This window comes from Nematostella vectensis, chromosome 13, assembly GCF_932526225.1.
Source record: "Nematostella vectensis chromosome 13, jaNemVect1.1, whole genome shotgun sequence".
NCBI lineage: Eukaryota > Metazoa > Cnidaria > Anthozoa > Actiniaria > Edwardsiidae > Nematostella > Nematostella vectensis.
The window spans coordinates 2,339,487-2,365,529 of record NC_064046.1 but is presented as its reverse complement, the minus strand read 5'-3'; the positions used below and the strand labels follow the sequence as shown (position 1 = coordinate 2,365,529).

The following is a 26,043-nucleotide window of genomic DNA, read 5'->3' as shown; positions in this document are numbered from 1 at the left end:
GGAGTGAAGGGTTCCATGACACCCAGGGTAACACCCCAGGTATGGACACCATTCCAAGGGGGAGTAAAGGGTTCCATGACACCCAGGGTAACACCCCAGGTATGGACACTATTCCAAGGGGGGGGGAGTGAAGGGTTCCATGACACCCAGGGTAACACCCCAGGTATGGACACTATTCCATGGGGGAGTGAAGGGTTCCATGACACCCAGGGTAACACCCCAGGTATGGACACCATTCCAAGGGGGAGTAAAGGGTTCCATGACACCCAGGATAACACCCCAGGTATGGACACTATTCCAAAAGGGAGTGAAGAGTTCCATAACACCTAGGGTAACCTTCAAGGTATGGACACTATTCCAAGGGGGGTGAAGGGTTCCATGACACCCAGGGTAACACCCCATGTATGGACACTATTCCAAGGGGGAGTGAAGGGTTCCATGACACCCAGGGTAACACCCCAGGTATGGACACCATTCCAAGGGGGAGTAAAGGGTTCCATGACACCCAAGGTAACACCCCAGGTATGGACACTATTCCAAGGGGGAGTGAAGGGTTCCATGACACCCAGGGTAACACCCCATGTATGGACACTATTCCAAGGGGGGTGAAGGGTTCCATGACACCCAAGGTAACACCCCAGGTATGGACACTATTCCAAGGGGGAGTGAAGGGTTCCATGACACCCAGAGTAACACCCCAGGTATGGACACCATTTCAAGGGGGAGTAAAGGGTTCCATGACACCCAAGGTAACACCCCAGGTATGGACACTATTCCAAGGGGGAGTGAAGGGTTCCATGACACCCAGGGTAACACCCCATGTATTGACACTATTCCAAGGCGAAGTGAAGGAATTCATGACACCCAGGGTAACACCCCAGGTATGGACACTATTCCAAGGCGAAGTGAAGGGTTCCATGACACCCAGGGTAACACCCCAGGTATGGACACTATTCCAAGGGGGAGTGAAGGGTTCCATGACACCCAGGGTAACACCCCAGGTATGGACACCATTCCAAGGGGGAGTAAAGGGTTCCATGACACCAAAGGTAACACCCCAGGTGTGGACACTATTCCAAGGGGGAGTGAAGGGTTCCATGACACCCAGGGTAACACCCCAGGTATGGACACTATTCCAAAAGGGAGTGAAGGGTTCCATGACACCCAGGGTAACACCCCAGGTATGGACACTATTCCAAGGGGTAGTGAAGGGTTCCATGACACCCAAGGTAACACCCCAGGTATGGACACTATTCCAAGGGGGAGTGAAGGGTTCCATGACACCCAGGGTAACACCCCAGGTATGGACACCATTCCAAGGGGGAGTAAAGGGTTCCATGACACCCAAGGTAACGCCCAAGGTATGGACACTATTCCAAGGGGGAGTGAAGGGTTCCATGACACCCATGGTAACACCCCAGGTATGGACACCATTCCAAAAGGGAGTGAAGGGTTCCATGACACCCAAGGTAACACCCCAGGTATGGACACTATTCCAAGGGTGAGTGAAGGGTTTCATGACACCCAGGGTAACACCCCAGGTATGGACACATTCCAAGGGGGAGTCAAGGGTTCCATGACACCCAGGGTAACACCCCAGGTATGGACACATTCCAATGGGGAGTAAAGGGTTTCATGACACCCAGGGTAACACCCCAGGTATGGACACTATTCCAAGGCGGAGTGAAGGGTTCCATGACACCCAAGGTAACACCCCATGTATTGACACTATTCCAAGGGGGAGTGAAGGGTTCCATGACACCCTGGGTAACACCCCATGTATTGACACTATTTCAAGGCGAAGTGAAGGGTTCCATGACACCCAGGGTGACACACCAGGTATGGACACTATTCCAAGGGGGAGTGAAGGGTTCCATGACACCCAGGGTAACACCCCAGGTATGGACACATTCCAAGGGGGGGTGAAAGGTTCCATGACACCCAGGGTAACGCCCAAGGTATGGACACTATTCCAAGGGGGAGTGAAGGGTTCCATGACACCCAAGGTAACACCCCAGGTGTGGACACCATTCCAAGGGGGGTGAAGGGTTCCATGACACCCAGGGTAACACCCCATGTATTGACACTATTCCAAGGCGGAGTGAAAGGTTTCATGACACCCAAGGTAACGCCCCAGGTATGGACACTATTATAAGGGGGGTGAAGGGTTCCATGACACCCAGGGTATCACCCCATGTATTGACACTTTTCCAAGGCGGAGTGAAGGGTTCCATGACACCCAGGGTAACACCCCATGTATGGACACCATTCCAAGGGGGAGTAAAGGGTTCCATGACACCCAAGGTAACACCCAAGGTATGGACACTATTCCAAAAGGGAGTGAAGGGTTGCATGACACCCAGGGTAACACCCCAGGTATGGACACTATTCCATGGGGGAGTGAAGGGTTCAATGACACCCAGGGTAACACCCCAGGTATAGACACATTCCAAGGGGGAGTGAAGGGTTCCATGACACCCAAGGTAACACCCCAGGTATGGACACTATTCCAAGGGGGGTGAAGGGTTCCATGACACCCAGGGTAACACCCCAGGTATGGACACTATTCCAAGGGTGAGTGAAGGGTTCCATGATACCCAGGGTAACACCCCAGGTATGGACACTATTCCAAGGGTGAGTGAAGGGTTCCATGATACCCAGGGTAACACCCCAATATGGACACTATTCCAAGGGGGAGTGAAGGGTTTCATGACACCCAGGGTAACACCCCATGTATTGACACTATTCCAAGGCGGAGTGAAGGGTTCCATGACACCCAAGGTAACACCCCAGGTATGGACACTATTCCAAGGGGGAGTGAAGGGTTCCATGACACCCAGGGTAACACCCCAGGTATGGACACTATTCCAAGGGTGAGTGAAGGGTTCCATGATACCCAGGGTAACACCCCAGGTATGGACACATTCCAAGGGGGGGGGAGGGGGAGGGTTTCATGACACCCAGGGTAACACCCCAGGTATGGGCACTATTCCAAGGGGGAGTGAAGGGTTTTATGACACCCAGGGTAACACCCCAGGTATGGACACCATTCCAAGGGGGGTGAAGGGTTCCATGACACCCAGGGTAACACCCCATGTATTGACACTATTTCAAGGCGGAGTGAAGGGTTCCATGACACCCAAGGTAATGCCCCAGGTATGGACACTATTCCAAGGGGGGTGAAGGGTTCCATGACACCCAGGGTAACACCCCATGTATTGACACTATTCCAAGGCGGAGTGAAGGGTTCCATGACACCCAGGGTAACACCCCATGTATGGACACTATTCCATGGGGGAGTGAAGGGTTCCATGACACCCAGGGTAACACCCCAGGTATGGACACATTCCAAGGGGGAGTGAAGGGTTCCATGACACCCAAGGTAACACCCCAGGTATGGACACTATTCCAAGGGGGTGAAGGGTTCCATGACACTCAGGGTAACACCTCAGGTATGGACACTATTCCAAGGGTGAGTGAAGGGTTCCATGATACCCAGGGTAACACCCCAGGTATGGACACTATTCCAAGGGTGAGTGAAGGGTTCCATGATACCCAGGGTAACACCCCAGGTATGGACACTATTCCAAGGGGGAGTGAAGGGTTCCATGACACCCAGGGTAACACCCCATGTATTGACACTATTCCAAGGCGGAGTGAAGGGTTCCATGACACCCAAGGTAACACCCCAGGTATGGACACTATTCCAAGGGGGAGTGAAGGGTTCCATGACACCCAGGGTAACACTCCAGGTATGGACACTATTCCAAGGGTGAGTGAAGGGTTCCATGATACCCAGGGTAACACCCCAGGTATGGACACTATTCCAAGGGGGAGTAAAGGGTTCCATGACACCCAGGGTAACACCCCAGGTATGGACACCATTCCAAGGGGGAGTAAAGGGTTCCATGACACCCAGGGTAACACCCCAGGTATGGACACTATTCCAAGGGGGGGGGGGGAGTGAAGGGTTCCATGACACCCAGGGTAACACCCCAGGTATGGACACTATTCCATGGGGGAGTGAAGGGTTCCATGACACCCAGGGTAACACCCCAGGTATGGACACCATTCCAAGGGGGAGTAAAGGGTTCCATGACACCCAGGATAACACCCCAGGTATGGACACTGTTCCAAAAGGGAGTGAAGAGTTCCATAACACCTAGGGTAACCTTCAAGGTATGGACACTATTCCAAGGGGGGTGAAGGGTTCCATGACACCCAAGGTAACACCCCAGGTGTGGACACCATTCCAAGGGGGGTGAAGGGTTCCATGACACCCAGGGTAACACCCCATGTATTGACACTATTCCAAGGCGGAGTGAAAGGTTCCATGACACCCAAGGTAACGCCCCAGGTATGGACACTATTATAAGGGGGGTGAAGGGTTCCATGACACCCAGGGTAACACCCCATGTATTGACACTATTCCAAGGCGGAGTGAAGGGTTCCATGACACCCAGGGTAACACCCCATGTATGGACACCATTCCAAGGGGGAGTAAAGGGTTCCATGACACCCAAGGTAACACCCAAGGTATGGACACTATTCCAAAAGGGAGTGAAGGGTTGCATGACACCCAGGGTAACACCCCAGGTATGGACACTATTCCATGGGGGAGTGAAGGGTTCCATGACACCCAGGGTAACACCCCAGGTATAGACACATTCCAAGGGGGAGTGAAGGGTTCCATGACACCCAAGGTAACACCCCAGGTATGGACACTATTCCAAGGGGGGTGAAGGGTTCCATGACACCCAGGGTAACACCCCAGGTATGGACACTATTCCAAGGGTGAGTGAAGGGTTCCATGATACCCAGGGTAACACCCCAGGTATGGACACTATTCCAAGGGTGAGTGAAGGGTTCCATGATACCCAGGGTAACACCCCAGGTATGGACACCATTCCAAGGGGGAGTGAAGGGTTCCATGACACCCAGGGTAACACCCCATGTATTGACACTATTCCAAGGCGGAGTGAAGGGTTCCATGACACCCAAGGTAACACCCCAGGTATGGACACTATTCCAAGGGGGAGTGAAGGGTTCCATGACACCCAGGGTAACACCCCAGGTATGGACACTATTCCAAGGGTGAGTGAAGGGTTCCATGACACCCAGGGTAACACCCCAGGTATGGACACATTCCAAGGGGGGGGGAGGGGGAGGGTTTCATGACACCCAGGGTAACACCCCAGGTATGGGCACTATTCCAAGGGGGAGTGAAGGGTTTTATGACACCCAGGGTAACACCCCAGGTATGGACACCATTCCAAGGGGGGTGAAGGGTTCCATGACACCCAGGGTAACACCCCATGTATTGACACTATTCCAAGGCGGAGTGAAGGGTTCCATGACACCCAAGGTAACGCCCCAGGTATGGACACTATTCCAAGGGGGGTGAAGGGTTCCATGACACCCAGGGTAACACCCCATGTATTGACACTATTCCAAGGCGGAGTGAAGGGTTCCATGACACCCAGGGTAACACCCCATGTATGGACACTATTCCATGGGGGAGTGAAGGGTTCCATGACACCCAGGGTAACACCCCAGGTATGGACACATTCCAAGGGGGAGTGAAGGGTTCCATGACACCCAAGGTAACACCCCAGGTATGGACACTATTCCAAGGGGGTGAAGGGTTCCATGACACTCAGGGTAACACCCCAGGTATGGACACTATTCCAAGGGTGAGTGAAGGGTTCCATGATACCCAGGGTAACACCCCAGGTATGGACACTATTCCAAGGGTGAGTGAAGGGTTCCATGATACCCAGGGTAACACCTCAGGTATGGACACTATTCCAAGGGGGAGTGAAGGGTTCCATGACACCCAGGGTAACACCCCATGTATTGACACTATTCCAAGGCGGAGTGAAGGGTTCCATGACACCCAAGGTAACACCCCAGGTATGGACACTATTCCAAGGGGGAGTGAAGGGTTCCATGACACCCAGGGTAACACCCCAGGTATGGACACTATTCCAAGGGTGAGTGAAGGGTTCCATGATACCCAGGGTAACACCCCAGGTATGGACACTATTTCAAGGGGGAGTAAAGGGTTCCATGACACCCAGGGTAACACCCCAGGTATGTACACCATTCCAAGGGGGAGTAAAGGGTTCCATGACACCCAGGGTAACACCCCAGGTATGGACACTATTCCAAGGAGGGGGGGGGAGTGAAGGGTTCCATGACACCCAGGGTAACACCCCAGGTATGGACACTATTCCATGGGGGAGTGAAGGGTTCCATGACACCCAGGGTAACACCCCAGGTATGGACACCATTCCAAGGGGGAGTAAAGGGTTCCATGACACCCAGGATAACACCCCAGGTATGGACACTATTCCAAAAGGGAGTGAAGAGTTCCATAACACCTAGGGTAACCTTCAAGGTATGGACACTATTCCAAGGGGGGTGAAGGGTTCCATGACACCCAGGGTAACACCTCATGTATTGACACTATTCCAAGGCGGAGTGAAGGGTTCAATGATGCCAAAAGGGAGTGGGATCAAAAACATGCTTTTTCCCAGGGCAAGATGGGAGGGCCTGGTAATGAGCCACCTTGGGCACTATTTCCCGAGTGGGGAGGGGCTGATGAGGTAACATCATGGATATTATCTCAGGCAGATAGGAGGCCTGAGGACTGGGCATACTTCTCAAGGTGAAGGTGGTGGTGGTGGTTTTGGGGGGAATGACCAAAACAATTCTGCAGGTTCATCCTTATCTATTGCTTAAAAAACAGGTATGGGAAAAAGGCGTCTGTGCGTCTTTTAGAGTTAACATGAGGCTCAGAAGTGCCCCTGTAGTCTGACATTCGACTCCTTCATAGGCTTTCAGCCACTTCACGTATGACATCACAGGCGGCCAGGAACTCGTATGCGATATCCAGGGGGTAAACAATGATTACACTGACCCACAGGTAAATGTCCAACACGTTAAAGATAGTAAAAGAATGAGTAATACTTGTCCCTGGATATTTTATTTTATTAAGAACAGATAACTTTTTAAATAAAAATTCTCGTTTTATTACAGATCCATACTAACCCACTTACGAGTCGGTATGGAAAAGGAAACTTTGGTCCAATGGGAATCCATATATTCTTGAAAGATCACCACTGCAATAGCATGTGTAAGGCTCTTGGCCTTCCGCGGACAAACCCTTCGAATCCTGATTTTGATTTTGAAGGGGGAACAGTTCCCAACTACTTCGCCGTACTGTTGCAGCGAGTCAGGATGGTGATTCGTTGAAAATCACTTTTCTTGATCACCCTTTACCCCTCAAAAATAAAATAAAATCAGGCCCTTAGAGGGCCTCTAATAACTTGGAGTGTGGGATACAGAGACATTTATAAAACTGAGGGGATGGGGGTGGGGGTGCACAGCTACGTCCCTACTGATAATGGCTCCCCCGGACCCTATGGGGATTAATGCACTAAACTAAAAAATATCACGCTAGTTTATTATTAAGACATGTATTTGTTGTAAAAGGAAACTAAAATCTTAATATTACAAAGTGTATTTGTTGTAAAAGGAAAATCTTAATAAAAAATGTTCCACAGATGCTGCCTAATATTTATCTCGTTATATACAGTAAACACAGTAGATTGCTGTCCAGCACGGCTACACATACATACAAATACTTGTTATCACTTTTATAAAGACACAGTTATCCCTGTTGATCGAGGTAAAAGCGAACAATAATTCATGGAAAATATATGTCCCAAATTCTTTCTATTTTAAAGCACAGGGATCCAAATAGATCGAGGTTAAAGCTGAACTCTGATTTGTCCTTTACTTGTTTCCATTCTCCTCTCTATATAAAATGTCACAGGGACTCAGAGTATATGGGGACTGAAGGCGATGCTTATCTCCATTCTCCTCTCGTTTGTTAGGACACAGGGGTTCTTGTAGATCGAGGCTGGAGGTGAGCGGTGTGTATTCTTTCGCCGCGGTCTGTTACTTGAGTGACAGTTATCGCTGAGGTCGCAGCTTCAAAAAGGGTGAAGCCTCCACTCGACCCATAAAACGACCTAAGACGAGAAACGGTTCATTGGCATGTGTTATGTGAATGGCTATAAAGACATTAAGGCTCTATGACCAAATAAAGACAACAATGAAACGGACGCTATACGGTAAGAGCTGCGTCAGCAGTGAACGGAATGGAATGGAACGAGAAACGGAATAAATGGGGGTCAAATATTTAATTTGGATCAGTACAAAGTCTGTGTCGCTGCGAGGCCAACAGTTTATAATAAATTTCATAACCAGAGTGCTCTAGATCCAATCATAGATTATGAAAATGCTGGATGCATGCTTAGGAAATCGGGCGAAAACAATTGGCAAAGTTTGCGAGCATTCAAAAACGAGATTTTAGCACATCGAGGGGGAAATGCACCTAAACAAAAAGGAGAATCAAGATTATTTCTCTGAGGATCGAACCAACTGGAATACCGGAGAAGGAAGAGTATGACTACGCAATGTAAACAAACATACTTTACGATTTCGACAAGAAAATATAATTTTTTAGCAGGTGAGAGTGCCTCTACGTCCATTCGACTCGACTATGCCAGGTGAATTTCGACCACTTTTCGTTTTTTTAATTAGAATCAAGATCCCATACCGGATATTTTGTGGAACACCACAGTTTTTTCCATATACCATTGTGGCTTTCACTTTTTTCTGGGATACCTGAGAAATCTGCAATGTTTTGCAATGCCCAGGAAGCCCATTCGCCACTGTGTGTATATTTCCTTTAGAATACACCAAAAACTGGAATTCGACTCTGCCGAATTTTCGTCTTTAATAAGATTTTTTCAGGGCAGACTGAAGAAGGTGAATCGTTACAAGCTTATTCACATCAAAATAGTGGCGCCAGACGCAAAAATTTTACAACTGACAAAAACGCGCATTTTCTAGAATAGCGCGCGCTATGGATAAAAAGAATTTACACACTTCTACGTGGGTTCCTACTACAAAAAAAGTCATCACTATTAGGACCCCGCGGGTAGATAGACTTAAGCCGAAAAGCCCACTGACCTTCCCTTTCCTTAAGCTGAGCCTCAGAGTTACACTTATCTATAAGTTGTACCACGGTAATTAGGAGACTTTGTCAGCGATTTCTTTATAAAATAAACAAAAAGAAATCCCCAATTTATGTTGAATATTGAACTCAGCGAATAAAATATTTCTAGCCTTATAATCCAAAATGTCCCATGCCTTCAGAGTTAGCGAAATCCTTTTTGGTTGCCTCTTGTTATATTCCTATTTCTCTTGTCTAAAAACCTGCCTAGTTACGGCCAATGTTGTGATGTTGGTATGAGATATGATTGATAATAATAATAATAACTTTATTCCAATAAATACCAATACAGGTATATTAGGATAATATACAAAGTAGGTTGGCTTATATGCCTATCCTCTATTCATAATATTTTTAAATATAATTAAAATTACATCATCACAAAATTTGAGGACTAGGCGTCATCTGTTAAGCTCATAATATACAAAAAAGGTCTTTTGGCCTTAACAGTTTGAAAGAGTTGTTGATTGCAAATAGATCATTAAAAAATACTCGACGTATATCATTGACATTAAGGTATGGTACTCATCTCCAACCTTATTTTTTCACATTTTTCACAAATCCTTAATTCATAAGGTAAATTTTTATAGCGGCCTGTTTCAATTGCTAGTTTGTGTGCCGAGACACGCAATCTAGTCATAGATTGTCGGCGTCTAACATTAGCTTCTGATAAATATTTTTCTAGTTTAAAATTTGTCTTGATCTTGCAATAAGTGCGTAGCTTTCCACTATTTTGATTTAACTGTGCCTGGGTTCTCCAAAATTTTGCATAACTTTTATATAGTACTTTCTTAATATATTTTCTTAGGGTATGAATTTGTTGGCCTTCAATATCTATTTCCTGTTGTGTCTTTAAATCACACCAAGCAAATTGGGAATTGATAAACCTTACAGGGACATTAGATATTGAAGAAAGGCTGATCTTCGCCGTTTCCCCCACTAAGGTGTTTTCATATATCCTACTTTTTATTCTGCACCAATATTTTGCCACCAGGGAAGAAATTTGTACTATTAGTGGGGCTTTTCCCAGTTCTCCATATATAGTTAAATTTGTAGTTTTTGAGTGGACTCCTAGTATACGCTTGAAAAACTTCAGTTGTAGTTTTTCGAAATCATTGGATACTTTGAAAAATTTAGTCTCAAAAATTTCATACGATGAAGCCCTTCCTAAAAGGCATGTACCCCAAATTTCACAACCGTACAGTAATACTGGTACAACAAGTGACGAAAACAATTTCAACAGTACTTGTATTGACACATTTTCAACATTTGACAGACGGTTTAAAATACAGTGGTATACACGTGTGGCTTTGTTGTATAGACTTTTTAGGGCACTTTTAAAATTTCCCGAGAAATGAAACTTGAGAAGAAAAGGAAGGCGTTATACCCTGGTCTAGCTTAACTGATGATCTAACATCTGAATACATACTTTGTAAAAGGGTGATAAATCTTCCGCTACACCCTATTTTTATTAGTTTGCAAAGTTAACCCTCTCTCCAGACACTGTCGTATGCTTTTTTAAAGTCGATGAAACACGTGTAAAAAGCGGTTTGTGGCTTGATTTATAAAAGGCAATTAGGGTTTTTATTTTTAATAAATGGTCGGTCGTGCGAAAGCCCTTTCTAAAACCGATCTGATATCTATTTAAGATTTTATATTTTTTCAGAAATTTTGTAAGGCGGCCGTTTATGATCAGTGTGAAAAACTTCCCAAGGCAGCTACTTATAGCGATTCCTCTATAGTTTCCCGGATCACATTTATCGCCTGATTTGTGTAATGGTACAATATAACCCTTTGACCAGCTCTTACGAAATACCCCCTGTGTTAGCACAGTATTGAATAGTTTTACAAAGTATCGGCCTTGGGATTCGACAGATACCTTTATAATTTCATTATTTAATGAGTCACCAGCGCTGGCTTTTTTGTTTTTAAGTAATTTTGCTGTTGATTGCACTTCTTCTAGGGTGATAGGCGAATCTAGGATTTCATCCCGGTTTTTAGCCCAAACATGGTGGTTTTTTACAATATGTGCTTCTATCCCCGAGTCGTCTGAAAAGCATTTCTGTGGCGTATTTAATTCTTTGAAGTAGTTATACCATGCATTCGGAGAAACACTGTGTAAACCTCTAGCCGAGCAGTCGGATCTGATTGTCTTAACTAGATTCCAGAATTCTTTCGGATTGCTGTCCGCCGCTAATTTAATTTTCTCTAATAGGTCTGGGATTCCGAGTCATTTACACCAGTGTTGATGATCACCCCATGGCGAACTCTGAACGTTGGATTTTTTCAGTATTTCCATGGCACGTTCAGTAGTGTTGCAAGGAATGATACTGCAGGTGTGCTTGTTGGTACCGTGCACTTGGCATAGTCCATCCCTATTGATATATCTTCTATTTGAGTCGCACATAGACAAAATCATACTCCTTTGGTTCTTGTTGTTGTTGTACTTGTGTTGAAGGGTTTTGTTGGTGTTGTTCTTGTTTCGGAGCGGCTCTTTGTATTGGCTGTTGGCGTTGGTTCTGTACCGTCTCATGTTCTTTTTCTAATACCGAGAGCCGGTTCTCTAGTTCAGCTTTGCTGGTTTCCAAGCTTTTTATTCTTTTTGTGAGGTTAGTTTTTTCTTCTACTAGGGAACCGACTCTTCCTTGTAGCTTTCCGACCTCGTTCAGGGCTTTGCTCATTCGCTGCTCCTCTTGAAGGAGGAATTACTCTTGTTCCCTTTTGAAAACCATCATATTGTTCTTTATCATGTTACCAATTGAGTTGTTTATTGTAGCCTCCTCGTTCGCGAGCTTGATTGATTGACAGCTCACCCTCTTTTTGAACTTATCTCGCCGCCGACACACGCCCGGGCATGCAACAAGTGCTGGGATAGGGGTTTACTTTAAAATGTTTCTACGGACCGTTGCGTTTCTTCATCCAAAAAGTTAAATGGCAGCCGATGATTTGCTCTATCTCCCTTCTCCACTTCTCCATTAAAAAAAACACTTTGCCCGTTGTCGATAACTTGCAGAATTTAGTGTTGTTCCGGGTAAAAAATCAAATTCATGTGGCAGTTATATAACATTTTTCGATATTTGAGCGGGTAAACATTGCTTTTTCCCGCCTAGACAAAATTAGCCCCGATCCCAGCACTTGTCGCATGCCCGGGCGTGTGTCGGCGGCGAGATAAGTTCAAAGAGAGGGTGAGCTGTCAAACAATCATGTCTCATACCAACATCACAACATTGGCCGTAACTAGGCAGGTTTTTGAACAATGGAATCGAGCGTTGTTTCACTCCCTTCTTATTTTATATAGAACCTAAATACGAAGTTAGGTTCGGAGAGCGCTCGGGCTTGTCACGAACACTAAGAGGCTATGGTTACACAGTACCGTTCAAATGTTTTGATACTTGAAAACAACGATCGCTAGGGTTTTTAGACAAGAGAAATAGAAATATAACAAGAGGCGACCAAAAAGCATTTCGCTAACTCAGAAGGCAGGAGACATTTCGTATAAAGGTTAGAAATATTTTATCGCTTAGTTAAATATTCAACACAAATTGGGGATTAATTTTTCGTTTATTTTATAAAGAATTCGCTGAAAAAGTATCATAATTCCCGTGGTTGTACCATAACATTATTAAGACCTGAGTGATTGTCGCAATGAAAATGTTGATAGATAAGGTCATCCTTAACTCTTTCACTAACCGGTAAACTAGGGTGCTTATTTAACTTACTTTTATTATTATTAAAACGCTTCCTAAAACTATTGATAGTAGACCCTACGTATTGCTCTATGTGACGTCATCGCAATTTATTAGAAGGTAAGCTGAAGTAGTCGCCATCTTGGAATTTAGAATTTCACAAATCTACGATTTATGTATTTGTGTAGAATCAAGGCCCAATTGGCGATTTTATTGCTCCATAGCTTTACTTTCTATCAAATATTGTGGAAAGTCGTGCTCACTTGGATTGATTACGCCACATTTCGTTATGTTTTAACATTTGCAACGCGTTTAGATCCGTAGCTCAAGAAGAAACATGTGCTGACTACTTTAGTCATTTACAGACAGCCTCAATACCTAATCTTGATGTGATCTGAATACAAAAGAATAACCTAAAGTTATTTAACTAAGTTGCTTAATCTATTAAAGTTATCTGAGTCAATTATGGAAACTAACTACTGTACTAAATCGCTATGGTGTTATGAATAAGCTTTTTCCTCGCTAGAGTTTTATGCTTCCTTTAGATAAGTTTTGTTTTCATCCTTGAGTACCTTTATCCCTCATTGAATGTCATTATATTTTTATGGAACAATTTCAATAAACAACTAGAGAATTGTGTAGTCTTTGTAGTGTATAAAAAAATATAAGCTTATGTACATTCTTTATAAAAACATAATTTTAGAACGCATTTTAGAACGCATCAGGACTAAAAAAGTAATATTTTTCATGTTCTTAGCATGTTCTTAAAATTTTGTGAAATCCCATGCTTGACGTTCTTATAAAAAAGGTTCTTATAAAAAAGAGCGTACTAATCATGTCTGGAAATTCTATAGCACTCTCATTCGACTTCAGAATTAATTTGTTTAAACAATATGATAGCATAAATAGATATTGTTGTTTACTTTGCAAAAATATAAATGAAATAATAAATGTCATTAACAAAGGAAACAATTATATGGGTGTAACAGCAAATGTGAACCTAAGTGATAGCACATTGTGTGGTCAAAGCATTTTTTAAGATATAGCAATTTTCTTTCCTAAATTTCATTTCAGTGCTAACTCTGCTGTGGATTTCCTTTCTCTCTCTGTAAGCTGGTGTGTGCCCTCTACATACCTAAGGGATGGTATTTGGTAGAATTTTACACAATAGGACAATAACCCTGTCTATTTTCATGGAGTCCCCCCCTCCCCCCGAATCAGTGTTGTGATATGGCATTTACAATAAAACTCAAGTTTATACATACTTTTTTACCTTATTCAAAGGTGGTGTTTTATGGCAGAAAAGTCTTTGTTATATGTCACAACACAGGGGCCCAAACAAATTGCAAATTGCAGTTGCTGAACTTCACCCTTCATTGAAAAAGCACAATGCCAATCACCTACTTTACCCTAACTTTCGTCCAATCTCTAACCTACCGATGGTTTCTGAGGTGATCGAAAAAGCTGTCGGTGAACAATTGACAAAGCATATAGTTAGCAATAATTTGGATGTTTCCCTCCAATCTTCTTATAAGAAATTCGATTCCACGGAGACAGCTCTTATTAAGGTGCAGAATGACATCTTATGTGCCATTGATGGTGGAAACTCGGTATTGATGCTACTGCTTGACCTGTCGGCGGCATTTGATACCGTTGATCATTCCATTCTTCTTTCACGTCTCTCATTGAGTTATGGCCTGACTGGCAATGTTCTCGCTTGGTTCCGCTCACACCTTACATCCCGCTAACTTTATGTACGGGTTGAGGACTTCAAGTCATCTTTGCGTAGCCTGGAACGAGGGGTTCCTCAGAGCTCTGTCCTAGGCCCGCTACTCTATCTTGCCTATACTTCGCCCATTGCTCAGATCATAGCACGACATGGCATTCTATACCACCTTTATGCGGATGATTCACAACTTTACGTTTCTTTTCGAGGTAATTCACAAGATGAACTTTTGATGGCTAAAACTAAAGTTGAATGTTGTGTTCATGAGATCAATGCCTGGATGGTGCATAATGGGCTAAAACTAAATCATGATAAATCAGAACTTATTCTTTTTTCCTCCAAGTTCTGTCCTGCCCCAAGTCTTGAACATGTAAAGGTGGTTGATGAAATCATCAAACCTGCCTCCGCTGCATGGAATCTGGGAGTAATTCTTGATAAGTATCTTTCTTTTGAAGATCATCTCAAAACGGTATGTAAATCTGCAAGACTCCACCTCAGAAATATTGGCAAAATTAGGAAGTACCTTGACAAGAATTCCACAGAAATACTTATACATGCCTTTATCAGTTCAAAACTAGACTATTGCAATTCCCTTTTTTATGGAGTACCTGACTACCAAATTCATAAATTACAATTTATTCAAAACACAGCTGCTCGTATTATCAGCTTAACAAAAAGACTGAGCATGTAACACCTATCCTGCAAGATCTCCACTGGTTACCATTAAAGCACCGGATAATTTTTAAAGTTTTACTGACCGTTTTTAAATCTCTCAATGAAATGGCTCCACCATATATTAAAGATCTATGCAAGTATCAAACTCATGATCCCGATCACTACGGTCTGCTTCTCAACAATACCTTCAGGTCAAACGGGGCAATTTGAAGACCTATGGTGACCGCGCCTTTTCGATTGCGGCTCCTAAACTATGGAATCAGTTGCCATTTCACTTAAGGACAATACAAAATCTTAATACTTTCAAGCAATGCCTTAAGACTCACCTTTTTAAAGAAGCATTTAATTTATAATTAGTTTAATTTTTTTTTAATATCACTGTTAATTATACATTACATACATATATATATATATATATATATATATATATATTTTAATTATAATATCGATTTTTATAAATGTAACATTTCCTATTAGACACAATGTATTGTCAGGGTGATTTTTAATTTTTAATTGTGTAATGTTTATTTAATTGATATATAATTGTAAAGTGCCTAGGGCAATTATTGATGAGGCGCTATATAAATGCTGATATTATTATTATTATTATTATTATTATTATTATTATTATTATTATTATTATATTATTATTATTATTATTATTATTATTATTATTATTATTATTATTATTATTATTATTATTATTATTATTATTTAATCCCTCAGGTATCCCAGTCAACCCTGCGCGCAGGGTCTAGTATAACTTCAGAAATAGAACATACTTGAGGGAGTTTCTTGGGAGAGTTTGAACGTGTGTTTTCCGTGAGCTGCAGAAATTGCCATTTCCAGAGACAAAGTAATGCACGGTGGAATCAGTCGCCTTGATGTGCTGTTATTAGAAACGAAACGTGATTAATGTTACGTAATGGCATACGTATCATACGTAATTGATCGAATATGCGCCTCCCCCGAATACTGGATATGCGTCACCGATGAAAGTGTATACTACAAAAGGGAAGTAACAAAAACTGATAATACTATTCGCCACATCATATTGATGTTGAAAACTTGTTTAATAGCCTACCTGTAGGCTTTGATAGTTTTCTCGGCACGAAAACCCCGAAAATACGGAGTTCGCAGTTCACAGCCGCCATCTTGGATAATGCGCTCCGCAGGGATAGGTTTGGGGGGGGGGGGGGGGTGACGTTAATTGTAATACTACTCCCATTGATTGTGTGATTAATTGTGTGATTAAGCTGAGTCAATCATATTGTAAGAGGACCCGCAGTTCGGGGTGTAGGAGCACACAGATTAAAACAGTAAAAGGAGCTCAGAAATAACATAAACCTTTAGTTCTCTTTCTTGCCTTGTAGAGTCTCCTACGACAACGTTACAGGGTGGGTAAAGGAAAAATCCGCTAATAAAATAAAATAATTTAGAGGGCTTGGGCTACCTGTAGATTGTGGTCGTGGCCGCTAAGGTACGCCGAGACTTTATACTTGCGCAAGAGAGGCGCCAGCCTCGATCTCAAGCATTTTGTGCTACCATGGGGACCGACGGAAAACACCGGATGGTGCCCTGCTACAATCAAATAATTCGCCCTGATGAAAAAGAAATTTATATACTTGTTAAACAAGTTAACAAGCAAGGAAGGGGATTTGTTTCTCTTGGCATTGATTCTGACTGTTTTCGGAAGTATAGCGCCGCTGGCAAGAGGCTGGTCGGAGAATAAAAAGTAAACATTAATCAAATGTATTTATGTCTTGGCAAGCACAATAAGGTTCCTAGTCACTTTAACACAGTACTGTGTTCGGAAGTATAGCGCCGCTGGCAAGAGGCTGATCGGAGAATAAAAAGTAAACATTAATCAAATATATTGTATGTCTTGGCAAGCACAATAAGGTTCCTAGTCACTTTAACACAGTACTGTGTTCGGAAGTATAGCGCCGCTGGCAAGAGGCTGATCGGAGAATAAAAAGTAAACATTAATCAAATATATTGTATGTCTTGGCAAGCACTATAAGGTTCCTAGTCACTTTAACACAGTAATGTGTTTGTCGCTCTGTTTACACGTTTAGACGCTTCCCCATTGCTGTAACACCCCTCACTCTTATATTACCCCTCTCTCTAACACTATCCCTCTTCCTCTCTAGAACTATCCCTCTTCCTCTCTAGAACTATCCCCCTTCCTCTCTAGAACTATCCCTCTTCCTCTCTAGAACTATCCCCCTTCCTCTCTAGAACTATCCCCCTTCCTCTCTAGAACTATCCCTCTTCCTCTCTAGAACTATCCCTCTTCCTCTCTAGAACTATCCCTCTTCCTCTCTAGAACTATCCCTCTTCCTCTCTAGAACTATCCCCCTTCCTCTCTAGAACTATCCCTCTTCCTCTCTAGAACTATCCCTCTTTCTCTCTAGAACTATCCCTCTTCCTCTCTAGAACTATCCCTCTTCCTCTCTAGAACTATCCCTCTTCCTCTCTAGAACTATCCCTCTTCCTCTCTAGAACTATCCCTCTTCCTCTCTAGAACTATCCCTCTTCCTCTCTAGAACTATCCCCCTTCCTCTCTAGAACTATCCCTCTTCCTCTCTAGAACTATCCCCCTTCCTCTCTAGAACTATCCCCCTTCCTCTCTAGAACTATCCCTCTTCCTCTCTAGAACTATCCCTCTTCCTCTCTAGAACTATCCCTCTTCCTCTCTAGAACTATCCCTCTTCCTCTCTAGAACTATCCCTCTTCCTCTCTAGAACTATCCCTCTTCCTCTCTAGAACTATCCCTCTTCCTCTCTAGAACTATCCCTCTTCCTCGCTAGAACTATCCCCCTTCCTCTCTAGAACTATCCCTCTTCCTCTCTAGAACTATCCCCCTTCCTCTCTAGAACTATCCCTCTTCCTCTCTAGAACTATCCCTCTTCCTCGCTAGAACTATCCCTCTTCCTCTCTAGAACTATCCCTCTTCCTCTCTAGAACTATCCCTTTTCCTCTCTAGAACTATCCCTCTTCCTCTCTAGAACTATCCCCCTTCCTCTCTAGAACTATCCATCTTCCTCTCTAGAACTACCTCCCTTCCTCTCTAGAACTACCTCCCTTCCTCTCTAGAACTACCCCCCTTCCTCTCTAGAACTATCCCTCTTCCTCTCTAGAACTATCCCTCTTCCTCTCTATAACTATCCCTCTTCCTCTCTAGAACTATCCCTCTTCCTCTCTAGAACTATCCCTCTTCCTCTCTAGAACTATCCCTCTTCCTCTCTAGAACTATCCCTCTTCCTCTCTAGAACTATCCCTCTTTCTCTCTAGAACTATCCCTCTTCCTCTCTAGAACTATCCCCCTTCCTCTCTAGAACTATCCCTCTTCCTCTCTAGAACTATCCCTCTTCCTCTCTAGAACTATCCCTTTTCCTCTCTAGAACTATCCCTCTTCCTCTCTAGAACTATCCCTCTTCCTCTCTAGAACTATCCCTTTTCCTCTCTAGAACTATCCCCCTTCCTCTCTAGAACTATCCCTCTTCCTCTCTAGAACTATCCCTCTTCCTCTCTAGAACTATCCCTCTTCCTCTCTAGAACTATCCCTCTTCCTCTCTAGAACTATCCCCCTTCCTCTCTAGAACTATCCCTCTTCCTCTCTAGAACTATCCCCCTTCCTCTCTAGAACTATCCCTCTTCCTCTCTAGAACTATCCCTCTTCCTCTCTAGAACTATCCGTCTTCCTCTCTAGAACTATCCCTCTTCCTCTCTAGAACTATCCCTCTTCCTCTCTAGAACTATCCCTCTTCCTCTCTAGAACTATCCCTCTTCCTCTCTAGAACTATCCCCCTTCCTCTCTAGAACTATCCCCCTTCCTCTCTAGAACTATCCCTCTTCCTCTCTAGAACTATCCCTCTTCCTCCCTAGAATTATCCCTCTTTCTCTCTAGAACTATCCCTCTTCCTCTCTAGAACTATCCCTCTTCCTCTCTAGAACTATCCCTCTTCCTCTCTAGAACTATCCCTCTTCCTCTCTAGAACTATCCCTCTTCCTCTCTAGAACTATCCCCCTTCCTCTCTAGAACTATCCCCCTTCCTCTCTAGAACTATCCCTCTTCCTCTCTAGAACTATCCCTCTTCCTCCCTAGAATTATCCCTCTTTCTCTCTAGAACTATCCCTCTTCCTCTCTAGAACTATCCCTCTTTCTCTCTAGAACTATCCCTCTTCCTCTCTAGAACTATCCCTCTTCCTCTCTAGAACTATCCCTCTTCCTCTCTAGAACTATCCCTCTTCCTCTCTAGAACTATCCCTCTTCCTCTCTAGAACTATCCCCCTTCCTCTCCAGAACTATCCGTCTTCCTCTCTAGAACTATCCGTCTTCCTCTCTAGAACTATCCCTCTTCCTCTATAGAACTATCCCTCTTCCTCTCTAGAACTATCCCCCTTCCTCTCTAGAACTATCCCTCTTCCTCTCTAGAACTATCCCCCTTCCTCTCTAGAACTATCCCTCTTCCTCTCTAGAACTATCCCTCTTCCTCCCTAGAATTATCCCTCTTCCTCTCTAGAACTATCCCTCTTCCTCTCTAGAACTATCCCTCTTCCTCTCTAGAACTATCCCTCTTCCTCTCTAGAACTATCCCTCTTCCTCTCTAGAACTATCCCTCTTCCTCCCTAGAATTATCCCTCTTCCTCTCTAGAACTATCCCTCTTCCTCTCTAGAACTATCCCTCTTCCTCCCTAGAATTATCCCTCTTCCTCTCTAGAACTATCCCCCTTCCTCTCTAGAACTATCCCCCTTCCTCTCTAGAACTATCCCTCTTCCTCTCTAGAACTATCCCTCTTCCTCTCTAGAACTATCCCTCTTCCTCTCTAGAACTATCCCTCTTCCTCTCTAGAACTATCCCCCTTCCTCTCTAGAACTATCCCTCTTCCTCTCTAGAACTATCCCTCTTCCTCTCTAGAACTATCCCTCTTCCTCTCTAGAACTATCCCCCTTCCTCTCTAGAACTATCCCTCTTCCTCTCTAGAACTATCTCTCTTCCTCCCTAGAACTATCCATCTTCCTCTCTATAACTATCCCTCTTCCTCTCTAGAACTATCCCCCTTCCTCTCTAGAACTATCCCTCTTCCTCTCTAGAACTATCCCTCTTCCTCTCTAGAACTATCCCTCTTCCTCTCTAGAACTATCCCTCTTCCTCCCTAGAACTATCCATCTTCCTCTCTATAACTATCCCTCTTCCTCTCTAGAACTATCCCTCTTTCTCTCTAGAACTATCCCTCTTCCTCTCTATAACTATCCCTCTTCCTCCCTAGAACTATCCCTCTTCCTCTCTAGAACTATCCCTCTTCCTCTCTAGAACTATCCCTCTTCCTCTCTAGAACTATCCCCCTTCCTCTCTAGAACTATCCCTCTTCCTCTCTAGAACTATCCCTCTTCCTCTCTAGAACTATCCCCCTTCCTCTCTAGAACTACCCCCCTTCCTCTCTAGAACTACCTCCCTTCCTCTCTAGAACTATCCCCCTTCCTCTCTAGAACTATCCCTCTTTCTCTCTAGAACTATCCCTCTTCCTCTCTAGAACTATCCCTCTTCCTCGCTAGAACTATCCCTCTTCCTCCCTAGAACTATCCCCCTTCCTCTCTAGAACTATCCCTCTTCCTCTCTAGAACTATTTCCTCTCTAGAACTATCCCCCTTCCTCTCTAGAACTATCCCCCTTCCTCTCTAGAACTATCCCCCTTCCTCTCTAGAACTATCCCCCTTCCTCTCTAGAACTATCCCTCTTTCTCTCTAGAACTATCCCTCTTTCTCTCTAGAACTATCCCCCTTCCTCTCTAGAACTATCCCTCTTTCTCTCTAGAACTATCCCTCTCCCTTTCTAGAACTATCCCTCTTCCTCTCTAGAACTATCCCTCTTCCTCTCTAGAACTATCCCTCTTTCTCTCTAGAACTATCCCTCTTTCTCTCTAGAACTATCCCCCTTCCTCTCTAGAACTATCCCTCTTTCTCTCTAGAACTATCCCTCTTTCTCTCTAGAACTATCCCCCTTCCTCTCTAGAACTATCCCTCTTTCTCTCTAGAACTATCCCTCTCCCTTTCTAGAACTATCCCTCTTCCTCTCTAGAACTATCCCTCTTCCTCTCTAGAACTATCCCTCTTCCTCTCTAGAACTATACCTCTTCCTCTCTAGAACTATCCCTCTTCCTCTCTAGAACTATCCCTCTTTCTCTCTAGAACTATCCCTCTTCCTCTCTAGAACTATCCCTCTTCCTCTCTAGAACTATCCCTCTTCCTCTATAGAACTATCCCTCTTCCTCTCTAGAACTATCCATCTTCCTCTCTAGAACTATCCCTCTTCCTCTCTAGAACTATCCCTCTTTCTCTCTAGAACTATCCCTCTTCCTCTCTAGAACTATCCCTCTTCCTCTCTAGAACTATCCCTCTTTCTCTCTAGAACTATCCCCCTTCCTCTCTAGAACTATCCCTCTTTCTCTCTAGAACTATCCCTCTTCCTCTCTAGAACTATCCCCCTTCCTCTCTAGAACTATCCCCCTTCCTCTCTAGAACTATCCCTCTTCCTCTCTAGAACTATCCCTCTTTCTCTCTAGAACTATCCCTCTTCCTCTCTAGAACTATCCCCCTTCCTCTCTAGAACTATCCCTCTTCCTCTCTAGAACTATCCCTCTTCCTCTCTAGAACTATCCCTCTTTCTCTCTAGAACTATCCCCCTTCCTCTCTAGAACTATCCCTCTTTCTCTCTAGAACTATCCCTCTTCCTCTCTAGAACTATCCCCCTTCCTCTCTAGAACTATCCCTCTTCCTCTCTAGAACTATCCCTCTTCCTCTCTAGAACTATCCCTCTTCCTCGCTAGAACTATCCCTCTTCCTCTCTAGAACTATCCCCCTTCCTCTATAGAACTACCCCCTCAGCCCCAGATGAACGCTACGCATGGGTCTCACAGCTTAAGTATGCATAACCCTCAAACTATCAACGGAATTACGTTGCTATTTCAAAATCTGGCGGAATACAGTAACAAATGATTAAAGGCCGCTTTTAATACAAATCGTGGCAGAGTTCGGCCGCAGCTTTATAACGCCTGGTGCACACTAGTGACATAACGACGTAATGACAAAGGCGCGTGACCCCTTATGTTATTATGTTCAAGTGTGAATGTTTCGACATTTTGACATAAGCATTATTATTATTTTAACGACATGAAAATAACGACATATGAGAAAAAAACATGTTTTTTTTTCTTTTATGTCATTATGTCCATGTCGTTATGTCGGGCTTAAATGAGTGCGCGCGCCTATGTTGTTATGTCGTAATATCACTAGTGTGCACTAGACATAATAGGCGCGTACACATGGGTGGAGGTGCACACCCACCCCACCCCCACCACCCTTGGCAGGATAGTAAAATACCATTTTTCCATATGATTCCCATGACTGCCCCCCCCCCCCCCCCAAAAGTCAATCCTGGGAACGCTCCTGGATAAAACGATATTCTTGTACTCACGAGGATTTTTTTAATGTGCGTTTTATCCATTTCCAATGGCTTGATGACTTTGGTGTCCTTCACACATAAAAACAAATATATAGTGAGAATGGTATGTCTCTCGCGAGCAAACCGCTGAGTTTTTAATCATCAAGGATGTGTAGTTCCAGAAAATATCCATCCCCCATGGAGGCGGTCGAAGATATGACCCCCCACCCCTCTGAAATTTTCAAAACCCCTGGCAAAAAATAATACAGTAACTGTTAAGGAAAAAGGGCATTTTACCCTCTTCCTCCCCTCCGGAAATTCCTGGGCGTTAGACCTCCTCCCCACCCCCCGGAATTTCCAATCCCCTTCATGGGAGGGGGGGGGAAGGGGATGGATATTATCTGGAACTACATAATCAACGACCATCGTCGACGTACTTTTTGAAGCAAAGTAGCATTGTATCGATCATGACAACCTGGACGGTACTTCTGCTCTTAGGAATTGTCCCCACTGAAAGTAAAGAGAAAATACTAAGATCAGTGAAATGTTGGTCAGCCATGTCTTTGAAAGTACCCGACTTTTACGGAGTACCTAGGACCGTATCTGGGGAATTTTCTTACCAAATGTGTAATAAAAATTCGGAAAGTACCAGCGTCTTGACTTCTGTGTATAAGCGATCTGGGCAGACACATTTCCTTGGTAGTCATGGTTACCAGCGATCATGCACCACGTGGCACGGTGTAACGCGGGTGCAGAGAAGACGTCTTCAAAGCTGAGACGGAATCTGGGATCGCGCGCATTGCGAACGCCAGAGAAGTAGAAATTATCGCCTAGACCGAGAACGAAGCGAGCGTCGACCTCTTCTGCTACCTGATAAAGGGGTTCGGGTCAGTAATAAAAAAATATGGTTTTGGATATCATAACTAAAATTGCACCCATTCTCCTCCAGAATTTTCTTCCATTATAAAAATAAATATAATTCCAGTTAGTTGCGGGGAAACTAACATTAATAGTAGATATATGAAGAAAATAAAGGAAAATCGATTCCAGTTAGAATTGAAGGAAGGTTCAGCCAACACCATGTCCAGCCTATATTTGGTTTCTCGCTCGTAGATTAACTCTAGGGACGTGAGGAGTCTGGGACAGGCTTCGCAGTCCTTTTGATTTCTGTCACGCAGCTCTGTGCGACCCCCCCCCCCCCCTTCCTCCCTCTCTCTTCATTTTGGCTCGTTCCATTTTCCGCGCGGCCAAAACATCGACAATCTCGATCTGCGGTACAGAAACGCTTGTTCCATAGGCCACCTGTCACCACACAAAAGTTGGATCAAAGCGCCAGTGATTAGGCTGATTCCTGTACGCATGCCTGACCCTAGGACAGGTCCCCTAACCAATTCGCATTTATCGTATTGCATTTCTAAGGGATGCACATATAGCCGTAGACACTTCGATGTGATAGCTGAGTTTCCATTGATTTTGAACATTGTTATCGCGCTCGTTTTGAGGACACATGGCAGGCCCGTACCCAGGATATCCTTGGGAAGGGGGGGGGGGGGGGGGTGCGAAATCCGAAAAAAGTGGTACTCATTTTTCCGGGGGTGGGGGGGGGGGGAGAAATGAGTTCTCTGGAAAAATCTGACCACCCCCGGCAAAAACAAAAAGGGAGTTTTTTTAATGCCATTACAGTATCTCCACGGGACGTTTATTTCGTCGGATTTGGCTAAACACCAGATTGATCTAGCTTATGCTTTATAGTTTTGTCTACTAGCACGTCTATTGAGAACCGAAAGAGGACCTTCGGCCGTTGTGGGGGGGGGGGGGGGGGGTACGGGCCTGCATGAGTGATGTTTTGACAAACTGTCAGATGATTTTACCGCTTTCAAGAATGAATAGCATTGTAGAAGAATAAAGCTTTTGACGTATTTGCCAATCAAAAGAAGCTGTCGATCGATTTTGCATTGACCACCACCCCCTCATCCCCTTTTTAGTACAAAAAGTACAACGCCAAGCTCTTTTATGTATAATATGACAAATAAAGTCTCAAATAATACGAGAAATAAACTCTACAGCCCCCCCTCCTCTTATCCAGTTATTCTAGTTAAGTGTTTTTCCCGTAAAAAATATTGTAAAAATGGAAATGTGAATAAAGTATTGTATTGAATTGTATTCTATTACTATCATCTAAATTTCTCCATAGCCTCTGTTACGCATTGGTAGATTTGGGGAATCCTGAGTAGATGTGGGAAAAATATTCTTATTATTCCAGTGTTTAGTAAAGGCTCATCGTGAATCGGAACAAACTATAAACAAAATCTAAAAATGTGTTCTAAGTAGTTTTAGGGGGGTAGGTTAAACAACTTTATTATAATTGCTTGTAATGAATTTTAATACATTCTACAAAATTACGAGTAAAAATAAGTAAAAATATTCTTTGATGGGTCAACAGCGATTTAATTTCGTGACGCGATTTTATCTTTTCTGAAGCCGTGTACATAATCTGAGTGGTTGTTTCTGGGGTACTTCCGCAACGCTTTTGCGTTTTCCGGGAGTGATTCGAGATCACTAAAAATATCTATGACCAATTTAATTGAAGTAGCTATAGCGGAAAATATAGTTCTCAATGTTCTCAATATAGTACTCAATGTCTATCGCTGTAAATTGGACGAACATTAGAGCTATTGCGAACAGAATCAATGAAAATAGAAAAAATAATAAATTCTCAAACATGAAAGAAAGACGAGAATGTGGGTATTTTAAGCCTAAAGCCATGAAATTTTAATCATCGCACAATTTTTCTCTGTATAATGAAAACTAAAATAGCTTAAAAACATTTCACATTCTAATAATTTGAATGTGAGTTCTTTGTCCGCTATTACTAACAGAAATTGTTTGATTGAAATACCGAAAGTATTTAGGTTGTGTGTGACCAAACATAAATGTCACTTTTTAGATTTAAATTTAAATTAAAAATTCGCCTAGGTGTTAGTATTAAGTGAAATTCTCTGTTGTTGTATTGCAATCAATTAAACAAATTAAACAATAAACGTTAAAAATTCTAAGTAGTTTAAAGCATCTACTGACCTTTCCCATCACAGTGGCGACACGGCGTTCGGTTGGCGTGAAGAACGGAGAAAAAGGTATACCACCGGTGTCTCCAACGGCCAAAAAAGAAAGCTTTCCTTCAGAGTGACCCACTGCTTCATGAATATAGATTAAACATAGACTTAGAAGAAAACGTAGGCTCGTATCCACAGCCATTTGCGACAGATAGCGGATATATAAGCGCTAGTCTTGAACAGAGACCTTTACGAATACTGGATTTGCAAGTTTATCAGGCTAGATGTTAATCTGGCTGGCAATTGAACACACCTAGCCTCCCCCACGCGGTTGTTTTTTTGGGCGGAATCCAATGTAATGCAACAC

The 26,043-nt window shown here is 43.7% G+C and overlaps 2 protein-coding genes across 3 annotated transcripts in view; one reads left to right on the top strand and one right to left on the bottom strand.

Moving 5' to 3' along the window:
• Nucleotides 1–7,579, top strand: part of LOC125559040 (myosin heavy chain kinase C-like) — a 36,931-nt gene extending 29,352 nt beyond the window's left edge. The window contains exons 5-6 of the mRNA XM_048720856.1: nucleotides 6,839–6,928; nucleotides 7,042–7,579. Of these exons, the coding sequence (XP_048576813.1) occupies nucleotides 6,839–6,928; nucleotides 7,042–7,257 (306 nt within the window). The 3' untranslated portion in view covers nucleotides 7,258–7,579. The remainder of the gene's footprint in view (nucleotides 1–6,838; nucleotides 6,929–7,041) is intronic.
• LOC5507377 (tartrate-resistant acid phosphatase type 5) lies at nucleotides 7,466–26,028 on the bottom strand. Of its 2 annotated transcripts, XM_048720852.1 has the most exons (8): nucleotides 25,702–26,028; nucleotides 23,244–23,493; nucleotides 23,061–23,133; nucleotides 22,657–22,713; nucleotides 16,629–16,776; nucleotides 15,958–16,064; nucleotides 7,867–8,039; nucleotides 7,466–7,751 (listed from the first exon to the last, which is right to left on the bottom strand). In XM_048720852.1, exons 1-7 carry the CDS (start codon nucleotides 25,876–25,878, stop codon nucleotides 7,898–7,900), a joined length of 954 nt encoding a protein of 317 aa, XP_048576809.1. In that variant the 5' UTR covers nucleotides 25,879–26,028; the 3' UTR covers nucleotides 7,466–7,751; nucleotides 7,867–7,897. The 2 variants fall into 2 exon arrangements, with proteins under 2 accessions (XP_048576809.1, XP_048576808.1); XM_048720851.1 differs by having other exon boundaries at nucleotides 7,466–8,039; nucleotides 25,702–26,025.
• Between the last annotated feature and the right edge of the window lie 15 nt (nucleotides 26,029–26,043).